The 14,464-nt window shown below is 37.3% G+C and overlaps 1 protein-coding gene across 3 annotated transcripts; it reads left to right on the forward strand.

Annotated features, from left to right (window-relative positions):
* Window positions 1-50: 50 nt before the first annotated feature.
* rnaseh1 (ribonuclease H1) lies at window positions 51-6,302 on the forward strand. Of its 3 annotated transcripts, none has more exons than XM_048206803.1 (10): window positions 52-187; window positions 320-526; window positions 644-736; window positions 824-948; window positions 1,835-2,020; window positions 2,169-2,268; window positions 2,363-2,417; window positions 2,499-2,583; window positions 4,391-4,515; window positions 5,987-6,302. In XM_048206803.1, the coding sequence occupies exons 3-10, from the start codon at window positions 669-671 to the stop codon at window positions 6,071-6,073; spliced, it is 831 nt and encodes a 276-aa protein (XP_048062760.1). In that variant the 5' UTR covers window positions 52-187; window positions 320-526; window positions 644-668; the 3' UTR covers window positions 6,074-6,302. The 3 variants fall into 3 exon arrangements, with proteins under 3 accessions (XP_048062758.1, XP_048062760.1, XP_048062759.1); XM_048206802.1 differs by having other exon boundaries at window positions 54-187; window positions 320-492; XM_048206801.1 differs by having other exon boundaries at window positions 51-187; window positions 320-736.
* The last annotated feature ends 8,162 nt before the right edge of the window (window positions 6,303-14,464 follow it).

The raw sequence follows: 14,464 nt of genomic DNA on the forward strand, positions 1-14,464 counted from the left end.
GGAGTTCCATTGTGATATAAAAACTTTTAAAAAAGTGCCACATTTCCTCTTGGTGAATCAATGAAGATCCGCTGTTCATAAGAGTCATTCGTTCTGGAATCGAACTACGTTGTGGTTGTGCCGTATGTTTGTGGTTCACAAAAGAATCGGCTCATAAGAGTCATATGTTCAGAAATCAGGCTGCACTGTATGTGCAATTTCTCTCTTAACGCCAATTTTAAATATGATCGAGTCCATGTGACTCAATGTTTGTATTGCTGTTTTTTTTATATATATAATTTTTATAATTTATAATTTTATATATTTATTTTTATCTCAGTGTCGTCTCCTTCCTCACTCCACTTCAGTTGGTGGCGGTAAGGCACTAGGAACTGGATTGGGGTAAAAAAGAATAAGAAACTGCGCCTCTGAAAAGCGTTTGGTCAGCCGGCTGTTAGCGTGGGTACAAATGCTGTGGATGTTTTGCTAGCCAAAGTCAAAACCTTTGAATCCGTAAGCATTTTGTGAAAGATTTCGCCTTTGTCAGGTTATTTTTGTGGTTATTGTCATTTCAAATGCCACGACTGAGGGATATTGCAAAGTTTACTCTGCTGTGAGCAGAGACTATGTTGAGATTGCCTGGGTTTTTCAATGTTGTACGCAGGACTCTCTGTAACGCCGCAGAAGAGATGGGCAAGAAAGGAGCCTTTTTCTACGCTGTGAGGAAAGGATTTAAACCAGGAGTATATCAAACATGGTGAACAGGAAACTGTATGAATAATCCTTTAATTGTAAGCGCTCGTTTCACTGCATTGCGTGACCACGTATTATTTCTCTCCTAAAGGGAGGAATGTAAACATCAGGTGGATAAGTTTCCCTCTGCGAGTTATAAGAAGTTTGCCTCTGAAAAGGATGCTTGGGCCTTTGTGAGGAGCCAATCTGCAGCATCATCTTTTGAGAGACCAAATGGTAATATCAAAGATGTTGTACACACCCCTCATAAAAATCTGCCATAATTTCAGATAATAATCAAGATTTGCCTCTATTTTTGTTGTGTGACCATATATTTAGAGAAAGCACAGCATACCATTTTATTTATTGTATTTATTTATTTTTGGTACATGTCAATATTCTTCATTGCAAGTCAAATGTTATATTATATGCTGGTTATATTTATCCAGATCTAAAAATGTATATCAAACATGTTGGTCTCATGCAACAGCTTCAACAATACACATAATCCACATACTGTTACATGCATAGTTTTTTTTTTTTCTCATATATGCTCAAATTTTTAATTGAAATGTAAATCCTTGCCTAATGCCCCATGATAACAGACAGTTTACTTCTAATGTGGGCCATATTTCTATTGCTTATGTTATAGAATTTCAATTGATCGCAGATATCCTGAGATTTAATTAATTAAGCATTGTCAGAATTAATTCAATTTAATTAATCAATTTAATTAATTCAATTTAATTATTGGACAACTTATGTAAAGTTGTGGCACAGCTTACCCCACTCATTTCTGTGTTATCTTCTATTAACAGGTCACAGTTTCTTAGTTTTTCTTTACCAATTTTTTTTTTTTGCTTCAGTAGTTTATTAAATGGCATAACTAATGAAATGTTCCAGGTGTTCTCTTAATAAATATGAGGTCATAAAATCTGCTTTTGTTGTAATTATAAAGAATTGATAAAATACTGTTAATAATGATTGTAGATGCAACATAGCATCATGTCACATCGCAAGAATTGTCCCAAAATTACTATACAGATAAATACTTATCTATGTATTGATATGCTGCTAAAACATACTACAAAGCAAGTGATTAACATTTTTGTTTGCATTTAAGGATATGACTATGAGGTCCTGCCTCCTAGAAACGTGCCTGATGCCTCAACGGCTGTACCCCTTGGAAGTAAAAGAACCTATGCGGACTCTGAAGATGAGGGACCATCCTGTCCGAAACGAGTGAAACTCATTGAAGCCCCAATGCCAAAGACAGCTGCAGCCAGTAGTGATGGATTTACGTATATGGGTAACTATTGTGTACTATAGTCTTATTGGAGATAATGGAAATTTTAAATTTAAACCAAAACCGAATTAGTAGACCAATATTGACGTTGCACTTTTTTTTTTTTCCCACTGTAAGATTAAATGAGCTACTTCATGCTTCTTTTTTTCAGGTGATGCTGTAGTGGTGTACACTGATGGCTGTTGCTCATCCAATGGGAGACAAGGAGCACGTGCAGGAATTGGTGTATATTGGGGTCGTGATCATCCACTGTAAGTCATCTGTGATTAACGGCATTCTGGAAAAACAAACAGTGCAACTTCAGAGAACAATGTTTTTATTTAGCCTAATTTTTTAATTTCTCAGTAATGTGGCTGAGAGGCTTCCAGGGAGGCAGACCAACCAAAGAGCAGAATTGCAGGTAAGAATTGTGAGGTGCTCAAACAGAGTTCTTTCTTATTCCCTGTTATTGATAACTGTATCATTAAACATTTCATCACAGGCTGCTTGCAAAGCACTCGAGCAGGCCAGAGAAAGGAATTTTAAAAAGGTTGTGCTATACACAGACAGCAAGTTCACCATTAACGGTATGCACTCCCTGCCTTCTCTCCAAAAACTAGTGAAAGTGTCTACTCTTGTCATGAATCAATATAGTACAATTTTTTTTTTTTTTTTTTTTTTTATTTACTTCTATTATTTATACATTAAGTAATGTGTGGGTGTGTATTTTTTTATATATATACAATTATTGGCACCCTTAGTAATTATGAGCAAAAGCAGCTGTAAAAGTAAATCTGCATTGTTTATCCTTTTGATCTTTCATTCAAAAAAATTCACAAAATTTGAACCTTTCATTTAAGGTAAATAATTGAAAGTGGGGGGAAACTCACATTATGAAATAAATGTTTTTCTCCAAAGCACGTTGGCCACAATTATTGGCACCCTTTTATTCAAAACTTTTTGCAACCTCCTTTTGCCAAGATAACAGATCTGAGTCTTCACCTATAATGCCTGATGAGTTTGAAGAACACCTGACAAGAGATCAGAGACCATTCCTTCATGCAGAATCTCTCCAGATCCTTCAGATTCCAGCTCCATGCTGGTGCTTCTTCTCTTCAGTTCACTCCACTCATTTTCTTTAGGGTTCAGGTCAGAGGACTGAGATGGCCATGGCAGAAGCTTCATTTTGTGCTCAGTGACCCATTTTTGTGTTGGATTTGATGTTTGTTTTGGATCATTGTCCTGATGGAAGATCCAACCATGGCCCATTATTGGATTTCTAGCAGAAGCGGTCAGGTTTTGATTTTTTTATCTGTTTGTATTTGATAGAATCCATGGTAATGTCCAGGACCTCCAGCAGAAAAATAGGCCCACAACATTAAAGATCCAGCAGTATATTTAACTGTGGGCATGGGGTACTTTTTATCCATGTGTGCACCAAACCCATCTGGTGGGTTTGCTGCCAAAAAGCTCATTTTTTAGTTTCATCTGACCATAGAAGCCGGTCCTGTTTAAAGTTCCAGTCTTGTCTGACAACTGAATATGCTGGAGATTGTTTCTGGATGAGAGCAGAGGATTTTTCTTGAAACCCTCCCAAACATCTTCTGGGGATGTAGGTGCTGTTTGATAATTCTTTTTAGGCTTTCTGAGACTCAAGACTCAACTAATCTCTGCAATTCTCCAGCTGTGATCCTTGGAGAGTCTTTGTCCACTCAAACTTTCCTCCTCACTTCACATTTGGACGATTTAGACACATGTCCTCTTCCAGGCAGATTTGTAACTTCTTTAGTTGATTGGAACTTCTTAATTATTGCCCTGATAGTGGAAATTGGGATTTTCAATGTTTTAGGTATTTTCTTACAGCCACTTTCTATTTTGTGAAGCTCAACAATCTTTTGCTGCACATCAGAACTATATTCTTTGGTTTTACTCATTGTGATGAATGATTACGGGAATTTGTGTTTCCTCATGTTTATATTCCTGTGGAACAGGAAGTCATGGCTGGACAATTTCATGCTCCTAGTCACCCTGGTGTGCTAAAAAAATTTAAATATGAATGGGAATATACTTCAGAGATATTTTACTCATAAGAATTTCTAGGGGTGCCAATAATTGTGGCCAACATGTATTGGAGAAAAACATTTATTTCATAATGTGAGTTTTCCCCCCACTTTGAAATGTTTTCCTTCAATGAAAGGTTAGAATTTTGTGAATTTTTTTGAATGAAAGATCAAAAGGATAAACAATGCAGATTTATTTTCACATCCATCTTTGCTCATATTTACTAAGGGTTCCATATATATATTTAACTGCGAGAGAGAGAGAGAGAGAGAGAGAGAGAGAGAGAGAGATACTGTAGGTATGCTGTTTTAAATGATTTTTTGCTTTCCAAAGGTGTCACAAGTTGGGTAAAGACCTGGAAGTCTAATGGCTGGAGACTTAAAAATGGTGGGGCCGTAGTCAACAAGGAAGACTTTCAAAAGCTGGATAAACTAAATGCAGAACTTGAGGTCGTATGGGTATGTTTTATCTGCACTCACAGTGTTGTACAATATGGCATCTGCTATTCAACTTGTGCGTTTCAAGCATGATGTCCCAACCTTTGTGTATAAACATTCTTTTTGCATGTAAATGTGCAGCTGTAGACTCTTTCAGTTGATCAATTTTGATAAACACACAATGAGAGATGTCTTGCATCTCTTTGCATAATTTTTGTTAAAGTGCCCTCGATGCGCACTTCAGCTGAGCCCACAAGTTTGCAAGCTACGCAGAGGACTTTACCCGGCAGTCAAAGTGGCATTATGTCACGGAAGTGTGGACTCAGAGGAAGACCGTGAGGGTTTAGGGTGCCATTTTGGGATTCAGCCTTATATTTAGCATGTCAGACAGAGTCTACTTCCTACATCCTGTCATGTTCTTGTCACATGGCAGGTAGAGTCCCATTCACAAAAGACAAACACACCATGTTAAGAGGAGTTAAAATGGACAGGGAAACATGTAAAACCATTTAAAACTCTGATACCCAAATGTACTGTTACATACAGATTGGTAAAACATGTCCTTTATGTGGCAGTCACAAGCTGATATCTCAGATGATTAAGGATGGAAAGCAAGATCAGAGCAGCTTAATTAATAATATTGTCTGAAAGTGATATTTAACTTCCTCTGAATATAGGATATGGATGACAACAATACCAGTGCCAAATCGATAGTCTTCAGTTAGGTCTTTAGATGAGACTTTTTCTACTGTATCCTAATGGCGAATACTGCCTCAATTCAGTATCTGACAAGCAGCTGCTTTTGTATATTTGCACATGTGCAATGTCTGTGTCTGTGATAATGTGGTTATGATGGTGAACGATCCAATGTACTGTACTTCTTGATCAAAATGTTTTTCTTGGCAAAGTATTGATGTTTAACCTGTTGGTTATGTCTCGGACAGTGATTCTCAAACCTGTCCTGGAGTGCCACCAACCCTGCCCATTTTGTATGTCCCCCTCATCTATTACACCTGATTCAATTCATGAGCTCATTAGTAGAGATTGTTAGACCTGAAATGAGTGTGTCAGATATACGGAGACAGAGAAAACGTGCAGGGCTGGTGGTACTCCGGGACAGGTTTGAGAACCACTGGTCTAGGATATTTGCTAGATAACTTTAGTAGCACTCTATAATCAAACATAAATACAGTGTCAGATAAAAAGAAAAAAATAATAAATTCCATTACAGAGCCCAACTCCAACAATATTAAATCAATATATGTATTAAATCTAATCTTTACCTATTGAAGACTATGCCCAAAGACTGTCGTCTTTTTTTTTTTAGAACCGTGACTTCATATTAAAGCACTAAAAATCAGAATTCATCTGCTCGCTTTCCGATGTTGTCATGGGTGCGTGGCAATGAGCAATAAAACAAAATGCATGGCATAGCCAATGAAATTACTGCTAAATGCAGAAATGTACCATCTCTCTTATTCTTCATTTCTAGATGCACATACCAGGTCATGCTGGGTATACAGGCAACGAGGAGGCAGACAGATTGTCCAGGGAGGGAGCGGCAAAGCCCCCATGTTAGCACACATTCATTTTATAATGATGTATTATGTTTTAGGTGCCTAGGATGTGTCTCTAGTTTGTTTATCCTTGATGGCTAATGCACTTTTTCTTTTTATGGTCTTGTTGTGCTAGTGTTGTAATATTGCAAACAACACTAGAAACAAGTTTTCTTCTTTTCTGAAGATGAAATGCCTATCTGAAATTGTTTGTTTTTGATTGTTCTGTCAATTAAATTGTCATGTTCCTGAGATTGATTCCTGGTACTTATTTTTCCATCCCAGAAACTCTTTTTGCTTATAAGCACTTGGGACATTTTTTGGGTGTATTACAAGTGGCATAAATAATTGTAGTGAGTGTGCCGCCATTAGTTTCCAACATGACTAATATTGTGCCACTGTAATGAATTATTGATCTTTATCTTTGAATGTTGTCTCGCTCTTATTTTCACAAATGTGTTTTCAGTTGAGAAATGGCCCTTGCTTCAAAATGTACTAATGCTGAAATGCCTCAACAAGAACAGCAGGTGTCACTGCAGTTCACTTGATGGACTAAATTAAGATGGACTAGATCTTATCTTTACAAAAAAAAAAAAAAAAAAAACATCTTCACTTGGGTTACTTGAAGTACTTGTTATTCTAATTAAATTGTTTTTAGTATTTTTCCTGATACCTGGGTATAACTTCATCCCATTACATCAAATTTGCTTTAATAAAAATAAGCATTTAAACCTATTAAATTGTTTTACACAGAAGCATTTCTAAAATTTCAAGGAATATTTGACATAAAAATGAATTTTTTCGGTAACACTTTACAATAAGGTTAATTAGTTAGCATGAACTAATAATGAACTGCACTTATACAGCATTTATTAATCTTTGTTAATGTTAATTTCAACATTTACTAATACATTATGAAAATCTTGTTATCATTAGTTAATGCACTGTAGACTAACATGAACAATGAACAACTGTATTTTCATTAACTAACGTTAACAAAGATTAGTAAATACAGTAAAAAATGAATTGCTCATGATTAGTTCGTTAGTTAATACATTAACTAATGTTTATCTAATGAACCTTATTGTAAAGTGTTTTTCACTGTTTACTTATCCTCATGTTGTTCCAAAGCTGTATTGCTTATTTTCTTCTGTTGAACCCAGGAAGACCCTTTTTTTTGTCTATACAATGAAAGACCTGTTTATGGGCCTCAAAGCTGATCAAAATACCTTCTTATGAGTTCTGCAGAAGAAAAAAAAGTCAGCTTTGAAATGACATGAGGGCAAATATTTTAATTTTCAAGTGAACTAACTCTTTAACATTGAACATTGAGTGCCCTATTGTTCATTTTCAATGTTCCAGACATTCCCTCTCAGTGTTGTCTTTTTTTCTCAAGCTTTATAACTGTACTGTCCGATTCTCTGCTTTAAGCCTGCGTCTAGACAGAAGCCTTGAGTGTTGTCTTAAATACAGATAAGCTGCACAGCAGGCTGAGATGGAGTGGAGGCATCTTCTCTTTCATGAAATAAACAGAGGTGAGAATCTCAACACTGGAGCCTCGGTGCGGTCCGTCCTGACCTTCGCTTGCAGGGCTCGGCTCCTCTGAATTCCCGCTGAGATCCAAGACCTTGAGAGCGGGATGTGCGGTCAACAGTTATAGGTCAGGAGACACAGCCTGTCCTTGCCTGGTGAAAACAAGGAGGATTTAGTGCTCGTAACCTTTCGCAGCTCTAGGTTTCTTGAGCCTACCTTGTATGGCAGATTCTCAGATATCTACTGAAAGTCTTATTTTGGGTTCTGAAGCTGAAAACTGTCCTCAAGCCTAATGGGGAATGTAGATGAGCTCATTTTGTAATATTTATGGAAGTTAGTTGTTCCAACTGCTAACATTTAGATCTCATCTGAAGGCTGTTTGATAATCAAACACGGTGATAATTTGTTGGAGATTAAGGGAAGGAGGAGGCACACAAAAACACCCCATCATTACAGCACATCTGGTCTCTGCTCTCTTCAAAAACCATGTCACAGCTGACTCGGGCCCTCAAATCTGGAAGGAAGTGTAGGGGAATTTCCACTAATGAATCCAACAATCACACGATGAGGCCTCTTTGTGCAGGGACTTCAATGGAAACCACATTCGGAGCAGGCACAGCGAGTCACAATCAAAGGCACCGGCAAGCCGTTACCACGGGAGCAAAGCTGCAGCTTGTAACCGAACAGACATCTGTTTCCATGACAGCTGTCTGGAACGGCTTCAGCCTAACTAACTGCTGCCTCAGAACTAGTCTGACTGTTTGATATCTCTTGCGATAAAGACAGAGAAGATTCTGTCAGAAACCCTCGCCGCTTCTTGTTGTGATGCGCTAATGCGAAGAGAGGAGTTTGCATTTGTGTTTATTTTGTTCAGCTTTGAAGCTGCCGGTATCAGAGGCTGCAAAATAGTAGAAAGGAGAAGAAACACCCGAGAGAAGTAAACATATGGAGCGAACTACCCCGGTGAGCTCGATGTCGACGGAAGACTCCTCAGAGCGAGGTAGCTTCTGCGAAGAAGGGTACAATAAAGACAAACAACTTAAGTTCAAGTTAAGCTTAAACGACAATATTTGTGGCATAATGTTGATTACAACAACATGATTTCCACTCTTCTTTCTTTTTTAAAAAATAAATAAATAAATAAATAACAAACTGGGTACAGTGAGGCATGTGGGCCTACAATGGAAGTGAAAAGGCCAATCTGTCCCTTACGAAAATTTACCATGGTTTTACTACAAATAAAGACAAAAAACCAAGGTTAATATAGTTAAACCACGGTAACGACAAATTAGCCATGGTTTTGCTACATTAACCATAGTTAACCATGGTATTTGTTGTAAAACTGTGGCCATACAAATGGTAATCAATCCCCACAAAAAACATGGTTACTACACTTTTACTATATAAAAACGGTTGATTTTAGTAAGGGGCAGACATTAAAATACTCATGGTTTCTATAGAATTCACCAGACCTGTTTGTGCACCGTGCACCATGCACCAACAACATTATGCATGGTAACACGATTTTAGTGTGGATAATTGCTTAATAAACTAAAGTTATTTAAACTTTGCAAATTTGTCAATATAACGCAATGACTATAAAATGATTGAAGCAGCTAACAGAAGAATAAATGCAAGTACTATTATAAAATGATACATTTATGCTTTTGAAGTCAGCATTTATTATCTAAATGCATCTTATTGTGAACAAACCATCCATGTATAGCCTGTTTTGTTTGTTTCTTTGTTTTTTTATCATTGTAATTTTAAATCAGAATCGCATAATCTGATCTACCAGTCCTAGCAGAGTAACTGCTTAGAGTAACACTACATTTTTTTTCTTCTTATTTTAACTTATTTAAATATTTCTTTGTGCTATCTTGGTTTAATCATTTTAATGTAAGAATATTCAAAAGCTTGCTTTCAGATCTGCCTCCATTCAATCAACAACCAATGGGTTGAGCCAAGTCCTGTCCGACGTTTTCTTTCTCTTTTTTCATTCTCTATAATCCATTTCACTCAGGTGTAGGTCTACATCACAATAGGGAAGAATTGATCTGTCGCTACTTTTATTGCATTGTGACTTTAAATTCTCCAAAAAACTGGTGCAATTTGCTTCAGCTGTAACTGCTTCTAACCTCCATTTTTGCTTTCTAAACAAGGGATGAGTCAAAATTATTTTTTTTGTGGCAACAATATTATGCCACAAATGTTGTCGATTGAGCTTAACTTGTACAGAACCCAAAATATACCTTTTTAATAAGCCAGTATTTCTGGTTCTGCATGGTTTAGATGCCCGCCTGGTGGTCTGCTGTTTGCAAGGGCAAGGCCTTCCCGCAGAGAGAAGCTTGACAAGGTGAGCTTAGCACTGCGGCACTCTGCAGCTTTCATTCTCGTTCTCTCTCGCTTCACCCTCCCTATCTCTCAGACAGTACACCTGCTTAGGAGCTCTCCCAAACCCTCACTACACTGAGATACCACTATAGCTAGCATTTAATAACCACTACATCGTCTTATATGCACATCAAAACACGAAGTCCTTGACCCAAATAGTGCAGATGGCCATGCTCCGAACTGCCACTTAAAATCAGTGAGCTCAGGAGAGTCTGCCGTGTCGCCTGGCCTTCAGGCTGCCTCAGACTGTGCGAATGAGACTGATCATCAAGCTACCAGAGAACTCAATTTAATCCCACAGCAGGAGATTCATTCTCTTAAAGCTGAAGTTCCCCACCACGTGCTCACTGATGTACCTCCTCACACGTAACAAAATCGAGCCAGTCGTGCTGGATTTTTAATGATACATTTGTCAAGCAGCTACCGAGCGATATTTCCAGCAATTGTAAAGAGAAAAACAAAAGGAACATCTGTGTCTCCGTCACCCTTACTTGCACAAAAAGTTGTTGGATCATTAAGAAAATCTTTCTTTCTTTCTTTCTTTTGCTTGTTCGTTCATTCATTCGTTCTTACGAATGTCTGAATGTCATTTTGTTACATAACCAATTAGGAAATACCAATTAGGTGGCATCTGTAAAATATTATGTTGGAATTTTTTCATATTTAAATTCATGTTAAAATCTTTTTGTGTAGTTTCTATGACCCGACTGGTCATTTAATGTGAAGTCAGTTATGCAGGTTTGGTTCTCACAATTGGCAACAATTGGCTTTCGTCAGAAAGAAGATTGTCATATTCACCTAGTATGGCTTGAGGTGGGATAACATAGTCTCAACATACTTTTTGGGGCTGTATCTATTTTATATGGTAACCGTATATATAGGAAGATATGTAATTTGTTGGTAAAAGTTTATTAAAAAATCATTTTTGGTGGAATTTTACAAACATTTTCAGAGCAGTACACCTCACTTGGTGGTGTAATTGCTAGATAACTACCTGAGTCCTCACCTTGATGAGGCTGCCAGTCAGATTTGGCATGATCTCAACTGCCCTTGACCATGAGACGAGATACCACAGAGAGGAAAAGACAGAGAGAGAGTTAGAGAGAGAAAGGTAGAGGGGGTGACAAGGTGAAGAGCAAATGATGCCATTAAAGGCAACAGCTGCTTGCTGAAGCAGGGGCTGGACTGGTCAACCCTGCCACCCATAATGATAACAAGGTCAGTGGGGTCACACTGCTCAGCATCCTACCACCCTGCTCCCCCATCCATCAGATTTCCCGCTTCTAATTATGCAGCCGCCTTCTAACCAAGCATGAGATATTATTACACTGAGACGAGACCCCCTCTCCTTAGATGCATAATGAATAGTGAGTTGTCTGTGAAGGGAGGTGGATTGCGACGACAGCCAAACGCAGAATCACTGAGATGGTGCAGCATTATAGCATCCCTTTTTCAAGCTCGGAAATACACCAGCATGGGCTCGTGAAGATATTTCATCCTCGTAAAGTTGTTCAATTTGTAGTCCTGAAACCCAAAAGAGAATAAACTTTTTTGAACTATGGGAATTTCGTATGGGTTTTTAGGGACCTAAAGAATATCTGATTCAGCAAGCATGTATAACATAGGGCTCTTGCTAACATCATTTCTGAAACTGATGCTTTTGTGATGTATAAGACAAACAGCCTAGGCAGAACAACTTATTTTTCAACCCACTTGTTAGGAGTTGGACATGTGAATTTGCATGAGAAACACTGTGTTGTATTAAACACTGAATCATGCTCATGTTCCTCCTGTGGCACCTGAGGGGCTTTAGAAAATAAAATCATAATTGCCACAATCAGCTCGTGAACCTGGGTTACCTCCATGCCCACAGCTCTGCCTGTGCACTGGTAGAGTCCCATGTTTAATCTTAATGAGCGTGAGATGCAGGCAGACACACTGTGGGGCGCAGGGCCCTGCTGAGAGCCAGGGTATTAGCAGAAAAGAGAGGGAGAGAGCGAACAGCGAGATAGAGCAGAGGAAGCATTCAAAAGATGAAAAAAGATGAGAGCATAAGATTTTACATGTTAGAGGGCTCAGAATACATAGTTGTAGGATGTGAAAACAGGAAAGAGCTCTGTTGGACAGGAAGCATTGACAAAAAAAAATCCACAGATATTTAAATACTCCAGGGGAAAAGCCCCAGTAATGAATTACTTTGTGTTTTTTTCCTTTAATATTTGATACATTCCAAAATATTCTTTTGTAGGCCCGTCTAATTATGTTAAGCGTGGTTTTAGTACCACTACAGTAACTTTTATATGACCAAAAGTATGTGTTTACCTGTTAACCTTCTAAATTACAGGTATGTTTTTTCCAGTATTTCCAGATAATTCTTACTGTTACACAATACAATGACTTTCTAGAGAATTCTCTGCTTTCAAATGTATTGCCTGTTGCCCGAGTGAAAAAATAAAAAGGTTATTGTGACTATTTTTTTCGTAATTGTGAAAGTATTTATCATAATTGCGGCTTTGTATTACAATTGCAAATTATTTTTTTGTAATTGCAAAATATCTTACTATTGCAACTTTATTTCTCATAGTTGTGACATTATATATCACAATGTGACTAACATTACAATGTAGCTTTATATCTGAGTGTTACAACTTTATTCCTCAAATATGCAACCTTTTCTCATTATTGTGACTATTTCTCATAAGTAGGACTTCATATATAACAATGTGACACTTCTCGTTTTATACTTTTATCTTTCAATTGTATTTATTACTCTGAGGTGGAAAAGAATGGAAAAGATAAATTTGTTTCAAATAATTGATTCAGTTCAAGTATTTGAACATGCTGAGCTTTTACGGGATGGTTAGAAAATATACCGATAAAAATTTTAAATCCGTAAAATTTTAATTGCCCCGATAGTCAGTTCCAGAATACATATTGCCCCTTAAAAAATGTTAACTTGTGATATTGCAGTATAGTGATGGTATACAGTAGATTATAGAGTTGAGTAGAGCATAGCTGTGTGAAGCATTTAGGTGGTTAATAGGGGATCTTTGGAGCTGCCAGAAATTTGGGATCACATGATTAGTGACATCTTTTAAATGTTTAAAATGTGTGGCTCGCCTGATTGGAGTCGCTATAGAAAAACAACAGGCAATCTGGATGCAGCTCAGAACAGCATGCTATGAGTGTAAAATGAGATGAGGAAGAGTGCTCTTGCGTACCCAAGCTGAGGGAGCCTTTCTGTACCATTGCCATATTTTTTCCTTTCCTCATTCTCACTATAAAGACAAGAGGACAACAATTGTTTTTAGTTGTTCTCTAAGGTATTGCTTAAATGGAGAAAATCAACAGACCCAAACAGTGAAACTTGTTGACTCCTTTAGAGAGATAGGACCCTCAAAATGGGATGTATTTACCCCGAAGTAGGGTTTTTTGGCTTGTTAACATGGTCCAGTAAGCTTCTGCTGTTGTCATGCTATCTTATCCCTTTTAAGTCTATCCCCCTTCCTCAAACAACTGGCTAAAACTAAACTTTTTATGGCTGCTCTATTTACTGCTTGATTATAAATGGTAGTCAGTTTAATGTATAAAGTAATGTATTGTAAAGCTTTAATGTATATCTGTGTATATTTTTTCTTATTCATGAAAATGTTAGTTTTAAAACTGAAGCTTTAATGTATATCTATGTATATTTATTCTTATTCATGAAAATGTTAGTTTTAAAACTGATCTATTAAAGGTGCCATCGAACGTTTTTTTTACAAGATGTAATATATAAGGTGTCCACTGAATGTGTCTGTGAAGTTTCAGCTCAAAATACCCCATAGATTTTTTTTAATAAATTTTTTTATCTGCCTATTTTGGGGCATAATTAGAAATGCGCCGATTCAGGCTGCGGCCCCTTTAATTGCTCGCGCTCTCCGCCCCCTCCTGAGCTCTCGACTCTATCATTGCATAAACAAAGTTCACACAGCTAATATAACCCTCAAAATGGATCTTTACAAAGTGTTCGTCATGCATGCTGCATGCATACATCGGATTATGTGAGTATGGTATTTATTTGTGATGTTTACATTTGATTCTGAATGAGTTTGAGGCTATGCTCTGTGGCTAAAGCTAAAGCTAATTACACACTGTTGGAGAGATTTATAAAGAATGACGTTGTGTTTATGAATTGTACAGACTGCAAGTGTTTAATAATGAAAATAACGACGGCTCTTGTCTCCGTGAATACAGTAAGAAACAATGGTAACTTTAACCACATTTAACAGTACATTAGCAACATGCTAACAAAACATTTAGAAAGATAGTTTACAAATATCACTAAAAATATCATGTAATCATGGATCATGTCAGTTATTATTGCTCCATCTTCCATTTTTCGCTATTGTTCTTGCTTGCTTACCTAGTCTGATGATTCAGCTGTGCACAGATCCAGACCTTAATATTGGCTGCCCTTGTGTAATGACTTGAACATGAGCTGGCAT

This window comes from Megalobrama amblycephala, linkage group LG11, assembly GCF_018812025.1.
Source record: "Megalobrama amblycephala isolate DHTTF-2021 linkage group LG11, ASM1881202v1, whole genome shotgun sequence".
NCBI lineage: Eukaryota > Metazoa > Chordata > Actinopteri > Cypriniformes > Xenocyprididae > Megalobrama > Megalobrama amblycephala.